The sequence below is a fragment of the Hylobates moloch genome, unplaced genomic scaffold (genome assembly GCF_009828535.3).
Source record: "Hylobates moloch isolate HMO894 unplaced genomic scaffold, HMol_V3 SCAFFOLD_11, whole genome shotgun sequence".
Taxonomy (NCBI): Eukaryota; Metazoa; Chordata; class Mammalia; order Primates; family Hylobatidae; genus Hylobates; species Hylobates moloch.
In genome coordinates this window covers 81423594-81451357 of record NW_026652286.1, presented here as the reverse complement: position 1 = coordinate 81451357, position 27764 = coordinate 81423594, and the positions used below count along the sequence as shown (strand labels likewise).

General features: G+C 37.1%; 1 protein-coding gene across 1 annotated transcript in view; it reads right to left on the bottom strand.

Moving 5' to 3' along the window:
• Positions 1-27764, bottom strand: part of DDX10 (DEAD-box helicase 10) — a 278803-nt gene that overhangs the window by 75259 nt on the left and 175780 nt on the right. Inside the window, exons 15-16 of the mRNA XM_032167320.2 lie at positions 26282-26443; positions 15133-15189 (exon numbers count right to left, since the gene is read on the bottom strand). Of these exons, the coding sequence (XP_032023211.1) occupies positions 15133-15189; positions 26282-26443 (219 nt within the window). The remainder of the gene's footprint in view (positions 1-15132; positions 15190-26281; positions 26444-27764) is intronic.

Here is a 27764-nt window from a genome sequence, read left to right as displayed (position 1 = left end):
AAGTTCAAACTTTCTACTCAAACTACTGAATAAATGCATATGCAAAAATACTTAAACATACGCTGGGTACATAAGCACACATTCCTACTTCTCTCAACTCTTCAGTGACTACTGCTTACTCCATATAGCTCAAACTACTTATTATAATTATTAATATTCAAAGCCCTCTATTTTAACTTGTACTGCTCCACTTTAAGAATCTCTACTTTCCAGGTAAAATTCTGCTGGTAATAACTTGTGACTTAATGTTTCCTTTTGTTTGATGTCAACCTAGCACATTTGACCCCACTTATTGTTACTATAATATTTCCACAGTTCATTACTATGAAAGAACTTTCACAAACACTCATCTTGATTTATGTTTCAAGGCCTGACTCAAATGCCCTCCCTGGGATGCTTTCTTTTGTGAATCCTACAAGTCAAAAATAATCTCTCCAACTTCAGAACTGTTTTTTATACCAGTCACAAGTGGTGCTTCTATAATTATGTCCATTATTTTAGCTTTTACTGACCTGCCTTATGGAACAGAGGCTAAATGTTAAGATTTTGGAGTCACTTACTAAATGTCAGCCCTTGAGTAAATTTAATCTACTTAAGCCCCAGGTCCCTCATCTGTCAAAATGTGTTGATAATACCTACATGTGAGGACTAAATGACATGCCTTAGCACAGTATATGGTACACAATAGTTTAATACTGGCAGCTATTAAAAACTGTCCTCTGTTACAGATCTTAGTTCTTCCTAAAGCAGTCAGCACATGATAGATGCCAAGTTTTGGAAACCTTAGGGTGATCTTTGGCTCATCTCTCCTAATATCTCCATGTTCCATTCAGTTACTGATATCTTACAGGTATACTTCTTGAATAAAATGCCCTTTTCACATCCACAGTCCTGCCCAGGACTTAATATCTCAACTACTGAAATGGTCTCCTAAGTGACCTTCCAAGCTGTTCCAGCCCTCCCCATCAAACCACACAGTGCAAACAAAATTGATCCTATTAACATAAAAATAATACTCTCATTGCCGAATCCTCTCAACCTACTTCATCTCCTTGTGGCATTTGGCACTCCTGTCCAAGTCCTCCTTTAAATTCCCTTTTCATACTTCCCTGAAAAATATACCAGTTCTTCTAGCTGCTTTTCATCTGCCTGTTCCTTAACTGTTGCTATTCCCTAGGATTTGTGACCTGGCTCTTTCTCTCATTCACTCTCCAGAGTCCAACTACCCAATTGGAATTCTGAATCCACTACACACAAGGAGGTATGCAACCTTCTATACTAAAATTTCTTCTTCTGTTAAATGGGGATAACATTATTACCTATAACTTCAAGAGCTCAAGTTTGTGTACTTAAAATACATTACTTAAACTCCCCACGGAGTTAGCACTTAGAATACTACCCGACACATGGAAAATACCAAATAGACGTTTCATTTTTTTTTCCTTTGGATTCAATCATTACATATGTAGACAACTCCCAAAACTTCTCTATCATGGTATTAATTACATTGCACTACTTACAAATTTCCTCCATTAGACTGTGGGTTCCTTAGAGCAGGTTAATTCTATCATGGCATTATGAGGGGTAACACATAGTAGGGCACTCAAGAAATATGTGTGGAGTAAACAAATGAATCCTTCTAGGATCATCCCACTACTTATGCTTCATTCCCCCCTCAAAATCTCACTGCATCCCCCACACTCTCCTGAGTCAGCCCAAATCTTCAACTTGGTGTTCGAGATCCTCTGTGATTCACCAATTTCTCCAGCTCCTTTTATTCTTCTTGTGTGCCAGTAAAAAAACCTGATAAGACCCTCCCAAATCTTACGCTTTCCAAAAGCTCCAAGGAGGCCAGTCAAATCCTTTCTACTGAAATGGTTAGTCTCCTGCTGTATTTCAACCACTGGCAAACATACTATACAGAATAAGTGACACACCTCAAAAATATTACATGGGAAGGTTAGAAAGCATACAAAAATGATAGATAATAGTTCATCGGCTCCTGAAAAAAAACAGAAATCAGAATTGTAGAGCTAAAAGAGGCCCTACAGGATATATAGTCCTGGACACTTCAAACAGCATAGTTAAGAGATTTGCTTAAGGCCACACAGTGATCTACTGCTGTCACCAGGATGAGAAATCAGGGTCCCAGGCTGTCGGATCCTCTAAGTCAGCACTGGTTCCACCTAACACACCAGAGCCACTCTCTCCGAGTGTGATCACTCGAAGCACTCTCTCCTTCCTCCAACACTGAGCTGAACACACAACAGGATTTACAGGTATACCCGTTAAGGAGAAACCAAATCCTGCTGCTCCTTGTGTTTTACAAGGCTCTTGGCAACATATCTCTCATATTCTGATGCCCTTATATCCCAGCATTGGTTTTAGATGGTGTTGAAAAGGGTTCAGGCTAAGAACAACAGGTGCCAGACTGCCTGCAATCAGGCACACTGAAGGACAACTAGAGCTTGGGCATGCTGGGTTTGTAACTAATTTAAGAGACTGGGCTTACATTTCCCCTCATATCTTCTCGTACACATCCTGCCATGGGGGTGTAGCCAAACCAAAAGTGGAAAAGGCCTAGCACCTCAGGGTTATAAGAAGTATAGAAGTTGCCAGGCACGGTGGCTCACATCTGTAATCCCAGTACTTTGGAAGTCTGAGGCGAGAGGATCACGTGAGTCCAGGAGTTCGAGACCAGCCTGGGCAACACAGTAAGACCTCATCTCTACAAAAAAATAAACAAAATTATCCAGGTGTGGTTCCAGCTACTCAGGAGGCTGAGGCAGGAGAATCGCTTGAGCCTGGGAAGTCAAGGCTGCAGTGAGCCAAGATCACACCACTGTACTCCAGCCTGGGCAACAGAATAAGACCCTGTCACCAAAAAAAGTACAGAAGTTTATTCTATATATTCTATATATATAAAGTTTATTCTATATATGGATATAGACCACTGGTTCTTAATGGGGTGGTAGTAGTATCTTAATTATACACACATACTGCATGAACACATGTAAGTAAGTCCCCTACCCCAATGATTCCGATGGGAGAAGGGTGAGGATGGAGGAAGCTAGATATGGGCATTTTGAGATATCTTTCAGTGATTTCCAGCCGTGATTGAACCACTGATTAAATCCTAAGTATCTGAGAACGAACCTGCCTAAAAAGGCAAAATACACTAATGCTGATTAATCATGGCTCACATTTTTTAATGTGATTCATAGCTCACAAAGCCCTTACACATGTATTATCTTCACAAGAACTCTGGAAGGTTGGCAATGCAGGCAACACCACTACTGTTATTCTAAAGAGGAAACTGAGGCTCGGAGGAAACATGACTGCCTTGGATTCCAAAGCTTACTGGCAAGAACTGAATTTGGACCTCCTATTTTTCAAATCTAATGCTCTTTTAGGAGAGCTCTAACAACCTGGCAGTAAATGATAAAGGCTGAATGAACTGACGCCCAAAATCTGATCTAGCATTACTGATGAACTCACAATATGGACTACAGTCCCATCCACTGTCATTTTTCTCTTTTGCTTAGAGAGGACAATATTTTTTTTCTTCTCTCACTTTCTGTTCTCCTCAAAGCACCAACCACAAAAACATCATGTACTAGCTCTACTGAGTGAGGCAAAAATCTTAGGGTTGGATGGATGCCAGGAGGCTGGGATCAATAGCAGTTGTGTTTAGAATTCAGACATGCACAACTCATGTTAAAAGCAATTAAATGAGGCTGAAGCCTTCTGATAATATACTTTCCAAAGAAAGCTGTGCTAATATAAATAAATGGATGAGCTTGAGAATATTTATCATTTCCAACTGAAGGAAATGAGATAATTTTATGAAATAAAAATCAAATGTGTCTGCAGTAAGGGGGAAAACTAATGTACACAGCTGAAATCAAGATAGGTAAAATAAAACAATTACTTAATTCTAACAGTAATCATCTTATAATCCAAAGACAGATAAATGATAGAATTCTTGGATAGAATTCTTGATAAAAGAACTTTTAGATCATGTATATACCATGTCTGCAGCATTTTCCAAGTTTAACATTTTATCTGGAATCATAAAAGATTTATTTCCTTAAGTAAAGAGAAAAATGAGGCTACATTAACAAAAAGTGCCTACTTCCCCCTTAATAAGATCGTAAACTCTTAGTACGGGACCAGACACAGTCCAGGTACGTTACAGATGCTAAGTACCTTTAGACTGTAGATGGTGAAAGGAAATAAATATTTAATTCACATAAGATGCACATGGAAAAATAAATAACCAGAATCTATGGTAAGAATGAGGTAAGTCAAATGAATATGCCTCCTCATGGGAAGATAGTCACTTCTTTATTAGATGATCTTTCAAGCTTTGTATGTTTCTGAATTTCTATGGTTAGTTACTATTACTCTATTTCAATTTATAAAGTTACAGTAGTCACATATAATGATCACTCAGACCAATGTCCCTTTCATCACCCTTGTGTTCCTTTATTCTAAACAAATGCCAATTCAATAGCTCTTAGTGTCCTATCAGATAGCATGAAGAGTAGAGATCTCCACAACATTCCAAGGCCACCAAACCACCTCATAAGTTTATAGTAGAAACTAAAACTCACTGGGGTGGGGAGGAGGTTAAATGTCTCTGAACAGCAGAATGATGACTACGCTCCTCCTTATTTAAAAAATACAATTTCTTCATTTTAATTTACACCAGAGTCGAAATAAAGCTCATTTTCTCATTTAGGGGAAATTGTTTTGTAAGTTTTAGGAGGTAAAACATCACACTTCTTGGAACAAGGGGATTTCGAAAGAAATGTGTATTTGAATAATATAAATTATTAATTGTCTTTCATAGCTTTCATTAAACATGAATGACTCCAGGGACTAAGGCTCCTGATGCTTCTAGAATTACAAGAGTTATCCATAATATCTTATATTTCCGAATCTACAGATTAAAATATCTAGGCTGAAAGCATATAAAGAGATCTCATCTACCCCCATCATTTCTTTAGAAGTAATCTTTGGCCGGGCTCAGTGGCTCATGCCTGTAATCTCAGCACATTGGGAGGCCGAGGCGGGAGGATCACTTGGTGCCAGAAGTTCATGACCAGCCTAGTCAACATAGAGAGATCCTGTTTCTACCAAAAATAAAAATAAAAAATTAGCCAGATTTGGTGGTACATTCTTGTAGTCCTCGCTACTCAGGAGGCTAAGGCGGGAGGATTGCTTGAGCCCAGGCGGTCAAGGTTGCAGTGAGCTATGATAGTGCCACTACACCACAACCTGGGCGACAGAGTGAGACCTTGTTGATTAGATTGACGAAAGGGAGAGAGAGAGAGATTTTTTGGCTGGAGTGCAGTGGTGCAATCTTTGCTCACTGCAACCTCCGCCTCCCAAGTTCAAGCAATTCTCCTGCCTCAGCCTTCCCGAGTAGCTGGGACTACTGGCGCGCACCACAATGCCCGGCTAATTTCTTTTGTATTTTTTAGTAGAGACAGAGTTTCATCATGTTGCCCAGGCTGGTCTCAAACTCCTGAGCTTTAATTGATGTATGGCACACCTCCAAAAAAGTGCACAAACCATAGGCTTATAGCTTGATGAATTTTCACAAAGTAAATATACCCCATGTAACTACCACCCAGATTAAGAAATTAGAACACTCTCAAGTTCTCTAGGAGCCCCCTTCACACTCCTTTCCAGTAATGACTCCCTCTTTTCCTCAAAGGTAAACTCTAACCCCAGATACTAGTATTGCTTTTACAAAAAAACCTTTATGTAAATACAGTATCATAGTATTTACTCTTCTGTCTGGCATCTTTTGCTCAAAATCATGTTTTTGAAATTTGCCCATTATTGGATGTAGCAGTAATTCCTTCATAGCTATATAACATTTCGTTATATGACTATGCCACAATTTATCTACCCTACAATTTAGGTTATTTCTAGTCTTTGACAGTGATACTTAGTGCTGCTGTGAGAAACACACTCACCCATCCAAATGTAAAGAATGGACTTAGAGGTGCAAAGAACAGCAAATGTGAGACTTTAATAATGGTCTTGCAAGATCAGGTGTCTGGTAGGCAGGCACGTCCAGGGCAGTCACAACAGGTAATTTATCTGGGCAGGAAGCACCCAGCAAGGGAGAGAGATGTAGGCTGGGAGGCTAGGCCAGTCTCTCCTTTACACATTTTTCTGCCTGTCTCTCTTTTACACATTTTTCTGCCTGCTTTATATTCGCTGGCAGCTGATTAGATTGCACCTACCAGATTAAGGGTGAATCTGCCTTCCCTAGCCCACTGACTCAAATGTTAATCTCTCTTGGTAACACCCTCACAGACACACCCAGGATCAATACTTTGTATCCTTCAATCCAATCAAGTTGACACTCAGTAGTATCAACTAGCACATTAGGAAACTTATGTCTGTTCTTTTTCTGTGTTCCATCTCTGTTATTTCCTTTTCCCACTGGCTTTTTTTCTCCTTTAAGATATGGAGGAAATGGAGCCTTCCTTTCCTTTTAAGAAACAGTGGCGGCCAGGCACAGTGGTTGATGCCTGCAATCCCAGTACTTTGATAGGCCAAGGTGGGCAGATCACTTGAGGTCAGGAGTTCGAGACCACCCTGGCCAACATGGCAAAACTCTGTCTCTACTAAAAATAGAAAAATTAGCTGGGCAAGGTGGCGTGTGCCTGTAGTCCCAGCTACTTGGGAGGGTAAGGCACAAGAATCACTTCGGCCTGGGAGGTGGAGGTTGCAGTAAGCTGAGGTCGTGCCACTGCACCCTGGGTGATGAAGTGAGACTGTCTCACAAAAAAAGAGTAAAAAGAAAAAAAAATAGTGGCTTCCTCCTCCTCCTCCTCCTCCCCATCTTCCTCCCCTTTTCTTCCTCCCTATGACTGACTGTCTTCAATTTTGACTAAGTGTTAGGAGTATGGCTGTTTCTGCTTACATACCATATGGCAGTGTTCTCAATTTTTTTCAGTATACGAAGACGTTTAACATCAAACTATTTACAAGATGATAATTCTACAGTGGTATATGTCATTTAAGAAAATACAAGACAAAAAAGTACTCTGAATTTAGCAAAACAAACAAGTTCACATTTTGTTAATATAGCCTTTACATACTTTTAAGCAATGATAATATATATGTATGGTACAGATAACTTATTCACTGTATAGTCAATGCTGAGAATTTCAGAATTTCCTAGTAATAACATGGAAAACCCACACAGATTCTTGTACCATAGGCTGAGAATTACTAAAATCAAGTCTTATAATAGTTCTCTAGCCCTGCCTCTATTTCTTCACATAAGCAACAGGATTCTGAGTTATGAAACAAAACAAGAAGAAGAAGAAAGGAGGAAAGAATCTACATGTTTTTTTCAACTTAGAGACTTTTGTATACTATATCAGAAATTATGATGGTATAATCTTACAACAGCCAGTAATGACTACTAACAGTCAAAAGAATTCCCATCATTTAGACCATTAATGAATGCTAATACATACAAAAATACAGGCAAATGATCCTAAGTATCAGTCTCCACAATCACAATGGTCACATCCACACATACCCACATACACAGTTCTCTACAAAGTAGAGCATGTAACCACTGGAATAACACAGACTCAGCCACATAATGAAACTGACCACAATGATTCAAATACAGTTAATTTGTTCTGCTAGATGTGCCTATAAATCCCTAACTCAAGTATATAAATGTCAAATTATCTCTAACTTGACTTAAGCTGAATAAACTATGACGAAGTATAAAGGGCATCACCTGGATTGATTTACTGTTTAGACTGTTTCATTGGAAAGAATCTAAATGACCACCCAACTGAGCAGACTATCAGACCATTTAATAATACAACTATTTTCTACAACATAAACAAAGGGATATATATACACACAGCCCCTTTTTTTTGACACCTTTCTCAAATTTATTATGAATCTGTTTTCCTCAAGTTTTATCTGGTTAGTACATTTTGCAAGTTTAATAAAAGAAACAGTATTCTGACTCTAACACCAAACATTTGTTCTCTGAGAAGTATTAGAATAAACACATTCTGACATAGTCATTAAAATTCTGCCTTAAATTAATCTGCTCTAATACTCCAAGTGTAAAAGGTTTGACTTGTTTCCTGAAAAATTTCCTCATATCCCCAGAGTTAATGGCTGCCCTGAACAGGTGTAAGGCCATCCTTAACACCCAGTGCAGAGTCATCAGTGGTCAGAGTCAACGAGTGCAATCCGACCTGGATCCGAGTGCTAGCTCTCCTACAATCTAACCACATTTGAATAAGGTCACAATTATTCAGGCTACTCATGTTCAATGGCATCAAATGCAACATTCACCATGATACTGCCAACAAAGACATTTTAGCAGGATCCACTTTTTTGGTCAATCAACAAATATTTATGAGCAAGGACCTGCATCACACAGTGAAGTCACAACTTCCATGGGCATTCAGTTCCAAAGTTGATAGGCAAGGTGAAAATCCACATATCAAATTACCCTAGACTATCCCTTTTACCACCCATACAGAACCATATACTTAAGTTTTCCATATGCAACTTGAGGAGCTCGAAGTTAGATAAAAGGAAGGAAGAAAGGCAAAATCAATATGCACATCTTAGGACAACTCATCCTTTAAGAATTTATTAAATTCTTCGCAAATAGGGCATGCGTGAAGGATTCTAATGGGATTCTGATTGCCTACAGAGTTTACTACATTGTTTTAATATTAAGAATCTATCTTCTTAATACAGATTCACGGATTTGTTTAACACAAGATGGGGTAGTAGGGAAGTAGGAACTTGGAAAGGGCTGAGTGTGTTAGATACATCCAGTCTGGCAGAATGGAAATTCACTGTATTCTGCAGACCCAGGTGCTAGACCTCAAGGAGCTTATAACTGACATAGCATTAACATGTAAAATGTTAACTTTAATAATGAATATAGTTGCATTTCACCGATTCAAATATCTACAGAGCATTTATTATGTGCCATCCATGAAAAAAACTCAGCTGCCGCTCTCAAGGAGTTTATAGTCTAGTGATGAGAGACAATCACCAAGTAACACGGCAGAATAACGTACACGAAGTCCGGTGGTCCAGAAAGGAAGAATGTCATGAGTCGGCCTGAAGGAGGCAGAAAACGCTTCAAAACAGAAACAGTTCAGAGGAAAAAGCAATGAAGGAGAAGATATCCTAGGCAGAGGGAAAATGTGTATAAAATTTAAAAATCAGGAAGATATGAGAATATGGTATGTTTAACAGGTCTTTCTGGGCTGGAAATAATGGTAAATGTTTCCTAATATTTTATTTGTAAGAAAAAATTAAGCTGCTGGGATTCCGGTGAGATTTTATAGTAACTAATAGGAGACGCACAATATTCTGTATCCGCCTATGGTTCTGTTCTGTTTCTTAATATTCTGTTTCTCAATGCAGCCACCTATAAAAGAGAACTAATTGTGGATAAGGAGAGCAATTTCAGGAGAAGAAATATTTATTTGTAACTTCTGCTTCAGTTTTTAAGACTCTCAAATTGAATATTCTTGACTACCTCGGAAATGACTTATGGCCTAATGCTTAAGAGTCAACGCTTCGGCGTCATATAAAGCAGATTTGCATCCTGGCTCTGCCATTTCCTAGCTGTATATTCTTGGGAAAGTTACTTCAACTTCCTAAGCTTCAATTTCCTCATCTACAAAATAAGAGGTAATAACATGAGTGACCTCAGCACTGTTTGCGAGGAGATGGCCAACTGTGAGCCAGAAAGCCTGCCCTCAGCCGACAAGCACTGTGATGAGAGACAGGCATACAAAGGAAAACAAGAGCTAGAGCCAAAGAGAGAGAGAAGTGCAACCACATCAGCACTGTAATTATTGGAGGTGCTCTAGACAGGGGACCATGGGAGTAGTTCCAAAAGCAGGAGCCCACAATATGTGACAGAGTCAGAAAAATCTTCATGAAAGGGGTAACCTTTTACACATGCTGAGAACAGGCCCAGAAAGATAAATGGCATACCCCCAGCCACCCAGAAACTTTAAGACATAGCCTGCTTTCTAGATCTCAGCCCAGAGTTCTTTCTTTACTAAAGGTATTTGCTATTAGTAATTTTCCATGACTAGTCGTTAGATCATGTATCATGGATGCGATTTGTTTTTACATAGAAAAAGAAAAAAAAGCAACATACAGAAAGAGCATAGAACAATAAACAATACCAGGGAATGAAGATTCAGGAAACCTGGGGGCATATACCAGTTCTGCCACCAAAGAAGGTATGACATTAGGCAAGTCATTCACTTGCTTTCAGCCCTAACTTATTTGGCTACTTTAAAAGTATTAGCTATGTAGCTATGTATGTGTACATTTAAGGAAAACAGTATTTCAAACAAAATCTTCCCTGGAAGCTCAAAATGTTAAGAGGAAAATAAAGTTGAGCTGGTCTGGATGAGGACTAAATGGAACCCTAGAGTCTAGCAAATAATTTTCTCATGCGGGGGTGGTGGGGGGTGGAGAGGAGAGCCCATAGGTCACTCAATATAATACTGAAAACCACTGGAGTAGATCAGTGGCTGCCACACTCGCTCTTCAATTTCATGGATCAAAAAAAGCTCAAAAAAGATTTTAAAGGAGTGAAATGGGTTTTTACTTTGTCAAATAATAAGACTTTTAAAAAAATTATCAGTATTATTTCATAAATGAAAGGATATTTTAGCACCAAAAAAGTAGGAAGAAAGAACAAAATATCAATTGAATAAAATTAGCTTTGCTTTATGAAACTACTGTTGAGTCAGAGAAAAAGTCGCTGAAGACCAGTAGATTAAAAAGTCAGTCTAGAGCATCTCTCAAGTCTATTAGTTTTTTAAGGTTTGTTTTGTTTTTTTTGTTTGTTTGTTTTGTTTGAGACAGAGTCTCGCTCTGTCACCCAGGCTGGACTGCAGTGGCGTAATCTTGGCTCACTGCAGCCTCCACCTCCCGGGTTAAAGTGATTCTCCTGCCTCAGCCTCCCAAGTATGCTGGGATTACAGACGCGTACCATCACACCTGGCTAATTTCTGTATTTTTAGTAGAGACAGGATTTTGCCATGTTGGCCAGGCTGGTCTTGAACCCCTCACCACAGGTGATCCACCCATCTCGGCCTCCCAAAGTGCTGGGATTATAGGCATGAGCCACCATGCCCAGCTTAGAGTTTTAAAATTAATTAACTACTACTTCTTCAGACCTCCTATTCTGAGAGCTCTAACTTCAACACTACTTTTCTATTAGTACAGAGATTACCTTAGGTATTCAAGAAACTATTACCTAAAACCACTATTTGTTAAGTATAAATAAAAACGCAATACAAACCAAAAAATAAAAACAAGTGAAAATGTACAACATCTATAAAACTTCAACCTCAAAATGTATGACATATTAATTTTCCCCACACCTAAAAAATATGAACTATAATCATCATTTTTAATATAGTCAAAACAACTTTTAACTATTTTAAGTGTTTGAGCTCTTCCCTACTCTTTGTTCCTTCATAGTCAGTGTTCAATTTCATCAGCCTCAGACTTTTGTTTAATAAATCATACTTTGGCCAGTTGCAGTGGCTCACATCTATAATCCCAGCACTTTGGGAGGCCGAGGCAGGCAGATCACAGGGTAAGGAGATCGAGACCATCCTGGCTAACACGGGGAAACTCTGTCTCTACTAAAAATACAAAAAATTAGCTGGGCGTGGTAGCACATGCATGTAGTCCCAGCTACTCAGGAGGCTGAGGCAGGAGAATCGCTTGAACCCAGGAGGCGGAGGTTGCAGTGAGCCAGGATCGCGCCACTGCACTCCAGCCTGGGTGACACAGCGAGACTCCATTTTAAATAAATAAATAAATAAATAAATAAAAATCACACTTACTTTTCAAAAGCAGCACAGTAGTGAGATATTTCTGAGGATCTATTTCCTCAAGTTTCAGCACTGTTGTTCCTTTTCCTTACATTTCTACAAAATCATTCCAGCGACCAGGGATTCCTACTAGCACTTGTGACCCTCAAAGCAAAAGGAAATCTAGCTACATAATGAGGTAAAGCTGTATTTCAGGATTATGTAACCTACCTGAACTCAAAAAGCAATGTGGTCTATTGATCATTGCTACAAGTATTTTTCTAGATCTTAGTTTAAAATCTGTAGGTCATAAGAATATACGACATCTTGTTAGCCAAAGTAAAAACAATTCTATTGTGCAGTTCAAGTATTTCTCTGCTAAAGAAAGTTTTGATACCCAAAAGACCTCTATTTCCCAAACCACTATTAGGTACCCAGCAAACCTTCGTAACAGTTTCAGCTTCGTATTTATCTTCCATTCCCAATTCTGCACATAATACAATCTAGGCAGAACTTAGATCTATCTTTTAACAAAAAGTCGTATCGGATTCCTGAGAGGTCCATTCCAACTTTAGTTTATCTTACTCACACTTTAAAGCAATTTTTCTTAGAAGCACTTTCAATATGCCAGAGAAGATTCATTTCTAAAATTGAAAATTCGCATTATCATTAAGTTTTCTCTTTTCTGGGAAATAAAGATAATTCCATGAAACTTCATTCAAGCACTTTCCCCAAAATTAAAAAAAAAATACCGTGTCCTTTATATCCTTCTTTGTATAATAAAATGATGTTTGCTGCATGAAACACAAAACAAGGTAGAAAGACAGCTATGTGAGTCCTCTCTTTGTTACACTTTCAGTTTCTATGCAGTGATTGCTTAAAATAGCTATAAACAGCTATGACTACATTTCCTGGTAAATTAAGTCTGCAAGTACCACATTCTTTGACCATTAAAATATCTTCTGGATAGCTTGTAGGTTCAGGGATCAAAGGGATGCTCTAGCTGGAATCTGACTAAAGTGATTCAGGAGGCAATATCCTAACTAATACAATGATTAGGTTTACATAAGAGGATCAACAAGAAGACAAAGTTTACTCAAAAACCAAGTCACATCTGTCATTTAAAGCACACACACTGAGAGAAACCTGATAATTTACATCATATTTCTCCTTACATATCACAGAAATTTGTGCCATCACCCCTTTACCAAGTGTTTCCAAATAATATCTTCTGGGTCTGCTTCCAAAAGGCACCTCAAAAGCCATGAGAGCCTTCATCCCCTGTCACTTTCATTTGAAAGGAAGCTGGGTGCAAAAGGTTGGTTTGAGCTCATTCCTTGGGCTCTGTCAGTCAGCCTGAACCTGTCACTGCAGACAGTCCTCAGTGTCTTGAGGAATGTTTGAGTCCTGGCTGCAGACCAGCCACTGATCCCTCTGGTAATATCACTCTTACAAAAGGGCTGCCATCTCTGAGCACTCAGACAAGGGCTGTGAAATGGAGGTAGCTAAACTATTCAGAGCAATAATAAAACACAGCCTCTGTCTATTTAAAGCTCCTGGCTGAGCTGCAAAGCCATGTCAGCTCTTCTTTCTGTTCTTAGCCCGATCCTTAGTGGTTACATAGAAATGAGACCTTCTCTTGACAAGAAAAATCTTCCTCCTTTTTTAGATGTCAGGAAACAAACACACAGGACAAACACAGAAGGGGAGCGGGAAATGGAAGGAAGAGTTTGGCGTAAGGAGTTCACTTCAGAGATCAACCCTCACTGAAAATGCCTGATTCTGACGACTTTACCATTTTTTCATTTCCCCAGCAGACACAGTATTAAAACCAAATATACACACCAATTTACAGGGGAATAAAAGAAGAAGTTTCCAGGAGGATAGCTCAAGGGTGAGAGCAATTTCTTACAACTTAAATCACTATGAAAAAAAAAAACACCGAGCATACACCATCAATAAATATAAAAAACAAACCATATTTAGTAATATATATACAAATATGCATGAATAAACACAAAGGAAATACAGTAACAGGGCTTTCTTTGGCTCTAGATTATATCTTTCATTTTACATTTATATATGCAGAAATGAGGGCTTCTTAGTGAAATAAAATAGGCTTATTTTATGCTGAACATGCAATATTCATAAATATCAAATGCTTTTATTAGATTTAAGATTTTCTTCTTAAATTTAAATCTTTTCCACTACAGCCTCTGAGATCTAGTGTCCCTGCCATGGTGGTTCACGCCTGCACATTAAAGCATATGCAGAAGCCTCCACCTTATTTAGCAGTCGGGCTGCACACACTGGAGCTTTCGTTTTCCGGCACCTTTGAAGACAGAGTGATATTTAATACCGAATATAAGCAGTCTTTTCATCTTACACTGTAGAATAATTGCTTCCCACTTCAGAACTATAGCATGAGTTATCATCTCTGACTTGCTCTCTAAGTGCTATGGCCAGCATGGAAAAAAAATGACAAAGAATATTATAGGCTTCCTCAAGGGAGTTGGAGCTTTGCTAACTGCCAAGAAGAAATCATGGCTAGTCAGAAACAGCACAATGAGATACAGCATGAGAAATGACATACGTTATTGGGCCCTAGTTCTAGGAAATCGTTTCTACTAAACGTCCTCAGAATGCAGAAGCTGAACACTTCTCAGTGATGAACAAATTAGATAAAAATCATAGCTGCACGTGGACGGTGTTTATAATTATACATACATACTTGAGGAAAACTGTACATATGTATTTGCTGAAAAGTATCTGTTACAGAATATAGTAAAAGTGGGAGATACAGAATGCTTTTCCCCTAGATTCTAAGAGCTGAACTGATGCTTTCAGAGTTACCTGTTATGCGGTTGGGTTCACACAGGCTGTCTACCTGAAGATGATACAGATGAAAATCCTATCAGGCCTGGCCCACAGAGTCAACTGTCTTTTGTATTTAACAGATGCAAAATATATGGAAAAAAGTGGTGGAGTAAATGGGGCAAAGCCCAGCAAATTATCTTAGGGATTTTTCATCCTGCACCAGAGGAATACAAGAAAGTGAATAGAAGGCCACATGGGCTTGAATCCAATTGGAATATCATGATATACAAATAATAAATAAAATCCATGTTAAAAAGAAGAGGATTTAAATTCCGTTTTAACATTATAAGCATTGTTCTTGCCAAAATATAAAATGCTTTTGTCAATTCTACCTGAACAGAGCTTGGAAAAATAAATGTATATAAACCCTTACCTTTGCTTGTCTCTTGTTGGCTTCTCTTCTGGCTTCCCTTTCTTTCAGTCTTTTCTCCTGGAGACAAAGAAGAGGAGAAAAATTAGCAGCATATAATTAGGTATAAAACAGACTACACATTCATTACAGTTTTATTTCCTAAAGCTAACTAATATATGACATTCATTTTTCAACAAATGTTTACTGACTACTACTATGGGATTGGCAGAAGTATTCATGAATCAAGAATGTGTCAGACAGATCTGGAATCAAATCCCAGTTCTATATCACTTACTCTGGCTATGCAATGGTTAGTACTGATTTTCAGATAAAACACACACTAACAGGATAGGTAAAACATAATGTACAATTATACAAGAGACACATTTTAGAGATTACTTGGAATTTCTAGAAACCAAGTTCAACGGAAGGAAATGGAAAGGAGAAAAAAGAAAAACTCAGAAAGCTTTTGGCTTGCTTATTATCAAAGAGCTTCTTTAGAAAATGAATGATCTCAAACCTGGGTCTTCATGTGCCAAATCTAGTGCTTTTTGCAATACATTCTAATAAAAATAAAAATGTTAACATTCGGGGGTTAAACATTAACAAATGTGACTTTAAAAACAGAAGAAAATAATAACTAGTATTATTTTAGCAAGCAGCCAATTAATGCAATAGTGATTATCAAACTTTATCCCTGAATTGGTTCTCTAATGAGATTATAAGAGATGTTCTGCCACTAAATTAAAATAATCTCAATGCTTCCCCAAGTTTTGGGGAAAAATAAGTTAATGGATGGCAGTTTCTAAACAATTTTTGCCTAAATTAAGTTGGCACCAATTACTGATTTTCTTTGAGGATTAGCAGACTACAAAATATATGAAAGAAGCAAAACAAGATTAAAGAAAAAATCTGATATAACTGATCATAATTAACGCTTCATCTGAGCTGGCTTTAGCTTGTGGATACATGTATTTGTAGCTTTATCTCCCTTCTCTTCTCACCCCACCTCCCATGCAGAGTTTTCCTGTGTTAGACATTAAAATGGAACATAACTACATTTTATGTTATTCTACGAAGATCACAATGACTTCTGAGTGTTTTACTGCTTACATTAACATTAAGACTATAGCTACATATCAAGGAACTACAGAGAGCAATAAAACTGTACTTTCATAAAAATTTCTTTGTCCATTAGCACATTACTGTTATTTTCTTACCAACAGAAATAGCTCAGAATTATTAAGTATCAACAATGTGCTAGGCATTTCATATAACAATTTGGTTTTTTATCTTTTTAAATCTATGTAACAGAACTTATAAGGTATTACTATTCCCATTCTATAGATGAAAAATGGAAGATCAAAGTAACTAAGTAACTGCCTGATGTCACGCATAGTAAGTGATGGACTTGGGACTAAACTGGGCCTGGGGAACCGAAGTCCTCACTCCCTCAAATCTAGCACACCACTACACTTCATACTCCGCCACTGGAACGTTGACTTCACCTTGTAGGTTCGTACACAGTATTTGTATCCGTATCAATGTTTTAGACAAATATTGCCAATTCTTTTATCATTATAAATAGTCTGCTACCATACAGGTCTTTTCATCTTGATAGCATTTTTTTTTTTCTGACAGCATTTTATAGACATCACTTAATTTTGCCAGTTTTCTGTGCAGAAGAAACAGATAATTGACCACATTTAAAAGCCATGCAAATTTTTGTTGTAATTATTCAACAACTGATCTTCCTCCAACACATCAGTATCTGAAAATGGCACTTCAAAGTTGCAAAGAATAACTTCGATATATTCACATTAGAAAAACCCTTTCTACTCAAGCAAACATAACCATGCTGGGGTTTTCCATTTAGTCATTTTAATCACAGCAGAAAAAAATCGACAATTTTCTACTTTTACTGAATTCCAATATTAATTCATTATAGTCATAAAAGATATTTTAAATTTCGGCTTTAAATTGGCTATCAGAATTTACATGTGCATACAAATGAGATAATTTTCCCTTCTAAATTTTCTACCAAAATTTTCAGACGGACAAGAGATATCCAAAGGCTTTTACAACATGAAGCGAATGTTACCAAGACGTGAAACAAATGCGCTAATGACAAACTTTTAATACTGAGTGAAACTAAAAGAAAATAATTTGAAGTGAATCATTAGAAAATGTTTCTTTCTTATCTGAAAAAGCTTTATTAGTACTCTGAAAAGAGCCAAGAGTAAACATCAAGACAGAAGCAAAAGAACTAGAAGTAGATATATCATAATTAAAAAGTTAGAAAATGAATATATTCTTTGTGGGAGTAGGAAAAAAATAATTTTTAAAGACAGTTTATGACATATGACAAAACATAAAGATAAAAGGCTAGAGTACAATTACTTCAGAAGAAAAGTATAAGTGAATTTTGTTAGATTCAGTAACTGAAGTCCTCCTCCCCTTTTAATTAGGTGTGGCTCAAATGCCTTAAATCCTTTATTTTTCCTATTTTATTTTTGAGGACATACTGGTACCAAAAACTATTTTATGCTACAAAAAAAGAAGGCAAAATGTTATCTTTAGTTCTGCGATGCTACAAATGCTTAAGTATAAGGGGAGCATGAAATTCAATAATGAAAATCAAATTCACAAGGGACAGAAAAACAGAAAATCAAATTTCAAGGTATAAAATACTACCTTTATAGATACTATACTTCTTTTGGATTCTCACACACTATAGGTCCTTAGCTTCCAGAAAAGAAACTACCATGAAATATGAATTTCATGAGCAGTCATGACTACTAATTTAAACTTTTTCATTCTAGGGTGATACTTGAAAATTTGTAATTTGAAAATAAGACTCATTTTTGGGAGGTTATGAAAGTATAATCCATTTGCATGACTCTCAGGCAACTGTGTCAGTTTGGTAAGGAATTGACTCCCCAGCTATCACATAAGGAAGAAGGGGACATGTATCTTTACTTCAGTATTAGAATAACCTATTTTTCAAAAAAGAAAGCTGGCTTAACAAAAGCGAGCAAAAGAAAGATCATGAGAATTGTTAAGTCCCAAAGATATCCCCTGCCCTCCAAGAACAAAATTCCAGTAAACCTAAATCCTTCCCAGGAACTTAACACAACAAGGTTCTCCGATCTGTTACCTATTTTACAGAGTTTTGCTTGAACGACACTAAAAAGTGGACTTCTATGTATAAATCTGTAACAACTATAACAAGGATACGAAGACGGAATGAGAAAAACAAATTGATGTGGAAACACTGATTCACTAGTTAAATCCTTTGAATATTTACCGAGCCACATGGTAGGCTCTGCATACATATAATGGGCAAAACAGATATAGACCATTGCCCTTTGCAGTTTATAACTTAATCCTATCAGACTCCCTGATTCCACTGGCACCAAACTGCTCCCTGCTCCTCAACCCCAATCTCTACCTACTCACCATCAACCTAATAACCAACCCACCTCTCCAACACCATATGGTTTTTTAAAAAATCCCCAAAAGGAAGCAAGAAAATAGATCAGATTTATGTAATTCTGAATACTTGTCTCATTTTTGATGCTGGATATAAAGAGAGCCCAAACACCAAGATATTGAGCTAAATGTCACTAGATGTTATAAGCTTACGAGAATAAGAACAGAAACCTCCCCCCAGGCAGACATCTCCAAATGATAGGCAAAGGTTCTATAGCAACAGGTTGGCTTCCATTTTAATAATAAACCTGGTTGTGACAGTAGAAGGGAGAAACTAGAAGGAAAAAGGGTTGTAATGAAAAGGATCTTTTATCCTCTCATATAAATAAGCTTCATTCACAACATCCATTTCAGAATTAGGCACCAGATGCTGAGTCCCCTGTCCTCAAGATGACACTTCTGATCTTAGTAAAATTTCGTAAGGACCATGTGAGCCAGACCAGTCTCTGGCTCTCTTACATTAGACTCTTAAATGGCCAGAGCTATGGAAAAATGGATTCTGGCACTAGTATATGTACATATATAGCTATGCAATGAACATTCAGCAATAAGTGGTATTAGTATGGAGTCTTAAACTATACTACTAACCACGACATTTAATTTATTAGAGATCAATGACCTTGTTCTGGAAACATGAAAAATTTCCATTATTTGTCATCTGTTCTTCAAAACCTTCTACTCTCATGATCATCCTCCACCTTTTAATTCACTGCTTCAGTTACCCTCCTGTAAAAGAACGTCTGATGGCTTGAAATAGGTAGCAACACAGCTGAACAGTTAAAAAGCATAAAGTTTAAAGAGTAACAAAGACCTTGGGGTAAGAGTCCCAGGGCTGCTGTTTGCAAGCTGCAGGGTTCTGGACACATTACTTGACCCTTCTAAGTCTTAGTTTTGTAAACTGTAAAAATGATGCTAGCTCACTGATTTCAGAAGTTAATTATTAGCATGTAATATGATGATACATGTAAACTTACTGCAAGGTCCAGTTAAGCAAGTGTTACTTGTTATTGTTAATATTCTTGTGGCTACTATTCCTCAGATGCCTGATTACAGTTTCCCTCTTTCTTAACTATCACACAAATTTATGGTTAAGTCAACTGGATTCCATGCCAACCTAATTATGTGTCAACAACAATAAAACAAGATAGATTTTCTAAAGTCTTCCTTTAATCCTTTCTTAACTTTCTAATGTTCATGCTGGTAGTAAGTGGAAACTAGAGTAATGCTGTACCATCTCTGGAAGCAGTCCAGAGCCACATCTTGACATGTTTATGTTATCTAAATTCATAATCCGATATAGATAAAGCACTCGAATTTCAAGGGAATGAAAGAGCTTCATAATGAATTGTTTTTCTCTATTCTCAGCTGTGATAGCAAATATTATCACCTTCAATACAAGTCATCTTTCAGAACTAAGAATGATGACACAACACAGAGCAGATTTTCACTCCATTGAAGTAAAAATCATTCAAAAATAGGATCCATGGCCTATCTTTCAACAGTTCTGACTGAATTATTAGAAAACACATTGCTTCTATGTAAGAGTAGCATTTTGTCTTTACAGTTTACTAGTTTACTAATGGTTTCATATGCAAATGTTACAGCTTTTGCTGCACTTTTATTTCCAATGATTGATTCCAGACGTTCTAAAGAGAAAATAAAAATAACAGACCTATTTAAGCACAGCTACCTATAAGTGCCAGACAAAGCTGAAGGCTGAGGTGGTCTCAGAAGACAGCAGTGCTTAAAGGCTACAACGACAACTCATGAAGAGCAACTAAAGCTGCTAAATGACCCAAGGCAGTTATAGAAGGATCCCTGAAGTCCAGAGTAGCAGCTATGAATTTTGGCAAGCAGGCAGCTTGAGTTCTACTCCCAGTGATGCCATGAAACTATATGGTTTGGTTTGGTTTGTACTCTAAACCAGTTAGAACCTTTAGACCTCTTATATACAAGGGAATTGAAATTCATATGTCAAATAGATGTCTGCACTCTCATGTTTATTGCAACATTATTCACAATAGTCAAGATGTGGAAAAACTGAAGTGCCCATCAACAAACAATGGATTAAATAAATGTAGTATATATATGTACGATGGAATACTATTCAGCCTTAAGGAAAATACAGAATTCTGTCATTTGCAACAAGAAGACGTTTAGCGGAGTGAAATAAGCCAGGCAGAGGGGCAAATACCACACGATCTCACTTATCTGTGGAATCTAATTCATAGAAGTAGACTTCATAAGAGCTCATAGAAGTAGAGCATAGAGTGGTGGTTACCAAAGGACTGGGTGGAAGGCGTGCAGGGGAGATGGGCAAAGGGAAGATATTGGTTATAGTGTATAAAGTTTCCATCAGACAGGAGGAATAAGTTCTGATGATCTATTGCACAGCTTGGTGACCATGTTAATAATAATGTATTGTATACTTCAAAATAGCTAAAAGAATGGATTTTTAATGTTCTCACCACAAAGTAATGATAAATATTTGAGGTGATGGTTATGTTAATTAGCCTGATTTGATTATTGCACAACATATACATGTAATGACATATCTCATTGTACCCCATACATACGATTATTGTGTCAATTAAAGATAACATAAAATTTTAAAATAAACAATAAATTTAAAAAATTTTTATAATTCAGTTTCCTAAATCTTTAAGACAAAGATTTACTTGAATCACATTAGAAATTATGTAGCTTTCAGAATCTGGTAGATGAAAATATGATTCAAAGACAGGTGCAATAGTATGAGGGAAAAACAAGGACAAAACGAGTAGTTGAGTCCTACTATACTAAGACTGAGTGCACATGCAAAGCTAGGATTCAAGGCTGTCAACTTTTAAACGCAAGAGCAAACAACTACTTCCAAACAGAATCTTTAAGACTAAATTCACTTACATATTAAATATCCTATCCTTTAAACCAAATATATAACAAAATATTTTGAACATACTGAAAAAAAATTGCCAAGGTTTACAAAATCTTCTACAATTAATATACATTAAAAGAAATGTGTCAAATACAGAAGCATGTGATAGGTTTTATGAAGTTTTTGTTCATATGCAAAATTCATTCAGGCACATCCCTTATTCACAACTTTGGGTCAAAAGTTTCGTCACCTTTTTCTGTCTTCCTGAAGTAAAGCTTCCCCTAGACCCTGTTGTTAGTATTTTCAATATTCTTTGGGGACATACAGTTCTTCTCAATATGCTTTCATAGAAGTAACAAAATTATGAGTGACAGCCTCAAAGGGAAACAGAATTACATTTGCCCAAGGCAAAACCCTACACTAAAAGAACTAAGAATTGTCATTATAGTAGTAGTATGCTCAGGAAAAAAATGTGACTTCAAAAACCAACAATGTGCTCAAGTAAAGCAATTAATTAAAGCAAAGTTATTTGTGCAGGATTAATAATATATTTAGTTTTTAAAGTAAAGTTCTAATAGTTACTGGAAACAAGTAAAGAGGAAAGTCTTTGTTTTTTTTTTTTTTTTTTTTTGAGACAGAGTCTCGCTCTGTCGCCCAGGCTGGAGTTCAGTGGTGCGATCTCAGCTCACTGCAAGCTCTGCCTCCCAGGTTCATGCCATTCTCCTGCCTCAGCCTCCGGAGTGGCTGGGACTACAGGCGCCCGCCATCACGACCGGCTAATTTTGTTTTTTTTTCTGTATTTTTTAGTAGAGACGGGTTTCACCGTGTTAGCCAGGATGGTCTCGATCTCCTGACCTTGTGATCCGCCCACCTCAGCCTCCCAAAGTGCTGGGATTATAGGCGTGAGCCACCGCGCCCAGCAAGAAGAAAGTCTTTTCATCAAGTAAAGCAAGCAACCTGACTTGTCAGGGAGAAAAAAATTACAAATCAAAATTTTATTTTCCAAACAGTTGAGGATGATTTTATTCCCATGTCTTCACTAGATCTATGGAGCCAGAAGATCTCACTGACATCTGGCACTAAGTCCCACTCCTACTCACTAATTTTTCAGATTAGGAAAGCAAAGTCCCAATCAGTGACTAGTAATCCAAACTGGACTGGTTATAAACTGTAATTACTTTTTCACCAACCTAGTAATTCCACACTGAGGACTCAAGTACAGGTTATTCCACAGTACAGCACAGTATTCTTCCCACCAAACATCACTGCTTCACTTTCCCAAATGTGAAGATGTGCCTCTTAAGAAAACATTCCTTATTGCCTGGGTAGAAATCCACTCTATGACAGCTTGGTGCATAAATTATTTGAGTGCCCATATTGGTGCCTTATGTATGCTATTGCAGTAAACATGCTAATGCTACAATACTCACAAATGCAAAGTTTTCTCTAATACACACAAATATATATGTGTGTTTATCAATGAAAATACTACAAAATCAATCATGAATCAGGTAACATTTATATTAGTCGAACAGAGAAAACTATTCTAGTTATTTCTTTGTTTCTTTGTGCTTTTTTTCCAGGTAAGATTTTCAAAATCCTATTTGGAAGGTACGCCTTGTGCAGAATACATCTATTTTCCATAAAATAGAAAGTTGTCACTTTAAAAAAAAAAAATACTGTGACTCTTATAGTCACAGAAGTACTGATTTCAAAACCAGCTATATGTAAAGTTCAAGTGATTTCTCTCACAACTTTGTCAGCCCAAAACTGTTCTGTTCAACCTTGCTATGAGATAGTCATGGAGACAGTCTAAAAAATCACATGCTATGTTCTAATAATGATGCAAAGAAAATCATTTACAAGCTCAAAACTAAGTGAAAATGGAAAAGTGTACAACGATACACCTTTCATATAAGAAAAAATATGTATTCCTATTTATTTCTATCTACATAAAGTGAAAGGACATGTTTAAAATTAAAAGTAGTTAGCTATAAGGGTGTAGGTATGAATAAGACAGATAATAGGCAGAAGCATGAATTCTAAATGTGCAATTTTTTTTTTTTTTTTTTGAGATGGAGTCTCACTCCTGTTGCACAGGCTGGAGTGCAGTGGCACGACCTCGGCTCACTGCAACCTCCGCCTCCCAGGTTCAAACGATTCTCCTGCCTCAGCCTCCTGAGTAGCTGGGATTACAGGTGTGTGCCACCACGCCCAGCTAATTTTTGTATTTTTAGTAGACGGAGTTTCACTATTTGGTCAGGCTGGTCTTGAACTCCTGACCTCGTGATCCACCCATCTCGGCCTCCCAAAGTGCTGGAATTACAGATGTGAGCCACCGTGCCCAGCCAATGTGCAATTTTTTATCTTGATTTTTGAGCCATGTGAATATAGTATTCATTCCAAAACATTTTATGTAAAAAAAAAAAAATGGATGTGCAAGCAGCTTTTGTGCAGTAACAGCATATCCACAGTTAGCTAAGACTTAATTATAATCTTCCTGAACATGGAGGGACCCACATACATATGTTAGTTTTTTCTTGTTTTTGTTTTTTAAATAGACAGAATCTTGCTATATTGCCTTTTATTAGTGAGTGGCTATTCACAGGTGCAGTTATAGCACACTACTGCCTCAAGTTCCTAGACTCAAGTTATCCTCCTGCCTCAGCCTCTTAAGTAGCCAGAACTACAGGTGCAAACTACTGCACCCACTCAGTAGCACCCAAATATTTTAAATATTCTATGTTCACAGCCTATGGCAGAGCCTAGCAAACAAACACTGTATAAAACAAGTACAATTTGCCAACTTGAAATTAACTTTCTAAAGGTTTCCAGAACAATATTCAATGACATGGATACAGTAACAACTTCCACATGGGAGAAAAGAGATGGCAAGGAAGGGGGAGGGGGTGAACATTATTTTACGTAAATCTTTCATATTTCTTTCACTGCTGGCTACAACTTAGAAATGCAGTACACTCTTGCTCAGTTGTCCCCTGGATAAATACTCTAAGTAGATTGCAAGCTGAAACATGACAAGGTCCTGGTACTCTTAATATTAAAGATTTTAACAAATTGCTAATATCAAATTTCAATTTAAGTGCTGCACTAAGAGCAGCAATGCAAGAAATGTTTAGTTCTCTCATTAACGTAAATAGCCAACAATTACAACCAGTACATTTCAGGTTCATTTGTTCTCCATTATTTTTGGAATGCTTTTCTCAACATTCATTTTCCATCCCTAAGGCTATCTCCAATATCTACTTTTTCATCAAATGCTACTCTGAAGCCTCATCAAATATTAAAATAAAGAAATGAGAATTGCTGTTCTATTTTTATAAAAAAGTGTGTACTGGTCCATGAAAGGTCAAATAGGAGTGAAAAGCTCTAAGAATCCTTCTCATAATGTACTTAACAATGTCCACATCCAAAGGTATTTTGTTCTTAATACAAAATTTAATGTTTTATAGCAGTGTTTCTCATGTGTTTCTCACTGTGTCACCCTGAAATCACTGTATCAAAAGCAGTTCTTGGTGAGGCGGGTTGATCACTTCGGGCTAGGAGTTCGAGACCAGTCTGGCCAACATGGCGAAACATGAAAAATACAACAGACAAACTAACCAACCAACTCAGTGACAACAAAACAGGTCTACCCTGGAGTCATACTCTAATTTTTTCTATTTTCCTCCCTTTCTGATCCTTTATCCCACTTTCTTTTTCTTCCTCTTCCTTCTCCCTCTTCTTTGTCAAATAGAGGATTGAGTTATTGTCACTGATCCATATAAAGTCCCTCTCTCATTTATTTTAACTCCCACCCCCCATTTCTATTCCCCGACTTCCCATGTGCAACCTTCCTAATATGTTTGATACGCATCTTTTTGTTTGTATGTATTTTTAGAAAATGTTTATTGTTTTTGTGTGCAAAAAAATTAATAAAAAAAAGCAAAAAAATGTAAATTTCTTTTAAAAAAGAAAGTTCTTTAAAAAATGTAAATCTGCTTTATTTCATTAATTCATTTTTTTTATCTAGTGAAATGTTCACTTCTAGGGAATTAAGTAGTATAATGGTATAACAATATCATGTGTGACCACTATATCAAGGATAACAGAAAACTGCCAAGTTCAAGGCCACAAGGGCACATGCTTATTTTTATAGAAGTTTTACAAAGTCTCCAATTTTAATATAATAAATTTAATGTATTATCAAGTAATTGATATGGAAAGAAATTTATTAAGTTGAATCTGGAAACACCATCAATCTTGTTCAATGGTTGAATGGTGAAATAAACCTCAGTACATCCATACGATGGGACATTACTTAGTAATAAAAGGAACAAAGCATTGATGCACACAACTTGGCTCTATCTCCATAGAATAATGCTGAGTGAAAAAAGCCAATTCCAAAAACTACATACTGCATAGTTTTATATAAAACATTCCAGTAATGACAAAATTATTGAAATGGAGAGCTTGGGATATCTCTATCAACTACAAGTGAAACTACAATTATCTCAAAATAAAAACTGTAATAACAACAAATCCACTAATATTATTTAGATCACCTCAGACCAAAGACGGATTTAAGTGGCATTCTCAGAAACCAGTCAATATACAGACTCCCCCAGCAGAGGAACAAATAAACAGAAAAAAGAGTAGCCACAGAAAAAGAAGTGTTAGAGAAAACAATGAAGAAATAATACGCTTATTAATGAATAGCTAATGAATATTTAGATATTATTCTAATTATTTAGATAATCGGGACACTAAATTTTACTCAGTATGAATTCAAGATGGAAAGCTTACCCGATGCTTTGCCTTAATTTTTTTCCTATATTCTTCTTTGTCAAATTTGTCCTCTTCCTGAAGTCTTTCCTTTGCTTTATCTAAGTTGATGCCACCCGTGTCATCATCTTCCTCAGCATCCTTGATGGCAGATTTCTGCATTTGTGGCCACTGCTGAACCAACTACAGGTAGAAAAAAGGTCAGCGTTAACAGGAAGTAGGGAACACCACAGAAAAACACTTCATTTTGTCTGATGATTCCGAAAAGGTGCAGATACCCTTTTTCTGCCTTACAATCTGTATTAATCTTCTAATCAACTTCAAGCCACAGAAGAGACCGCCCTAGTCAGAGTAAAGTAACACTGCCATACCCAATGAGAATAGGATTAAAAGAAAATTTCACCAAATAATTTGGAGGAGAAGGCAGTCACAGAATAGAGATGCTCCAGCATCTTCCCAAACAGCATTCTTAGTAACCTATTCTCCACACAACTCAGCTCAAAATTATCTGCACACAGTAGGAGTAGGGCTAAGTAGGACACAGGCTGTACCTCTTTGGGGCTTCCATGGCACCCAGTGTGTTACTGTCACACAAAGTTCATTGCACTTTATTGTTTTATGTTCCTGTTTCTCTTACTAGAATTAATCTCCTTGAGGGCAGTTGTATGTCTTGTTCATTTATCCTTAGAACTCAACATAGTATCTGGCACATATTAAACAGGCGCTCAAAATGGATCAATGAATCACATATCAACTAACATTACATATAATGACTGAAATAACTAACTGAATAGGAGAAAATCAGTTTGGGTTTCACAGGCTTGCTCACATCCACATATTTTACACATACAGTTTAGGGTAAGGAACAAGGTGACCTAGAAGATTGGGCACTGATCTGGTAATGAGGGGACCTGGCTAAATGTCCTGGCTTTTTCATTACTATGTAATGCTAAATAAATTAATCTCTGGATATCTGCGTCCCTTCCAGAAAAACAGAGGTTTATTTGACTCAGTAATTTCTAAGTGTAACACCACAAAACTCTATAGACAATTCAGATAAAAATAACTCTTGTTTTACCTAATAATTAGTTGCCAGAAAGATTTAAGTAACTACCATTGTTTTGAAAGACTGCTAATTAACCTGCCAGCAAATGGAAACTGCAAGCACACACATCGCAGGTATTAATGTCTCCTCTCTCACTCTGTGGCCACCATAACCATTCTTCAAAATGAGATTCCTATGGAGTCTCAACCTTTAGCAACCAATGGGGTTGGTAAATATCACTGAGCAGCCATGCTAGCAGTCACTGACCCTAAAGAGGCAACGTGAGGGATCAGTTTTAACAATATGAATATCATGTTACTTGGACTCCTCATCCCCACTGCAATCAGAGGGCAAAAAGTTTATCCTCTATGGGCTAGAAAAAAAATATACAGTGGCATTTCTTTCAGAGCTTTAAGTCAGAAGTTTCAGGATGGCTCACAGCCACAAACATTGCCTATT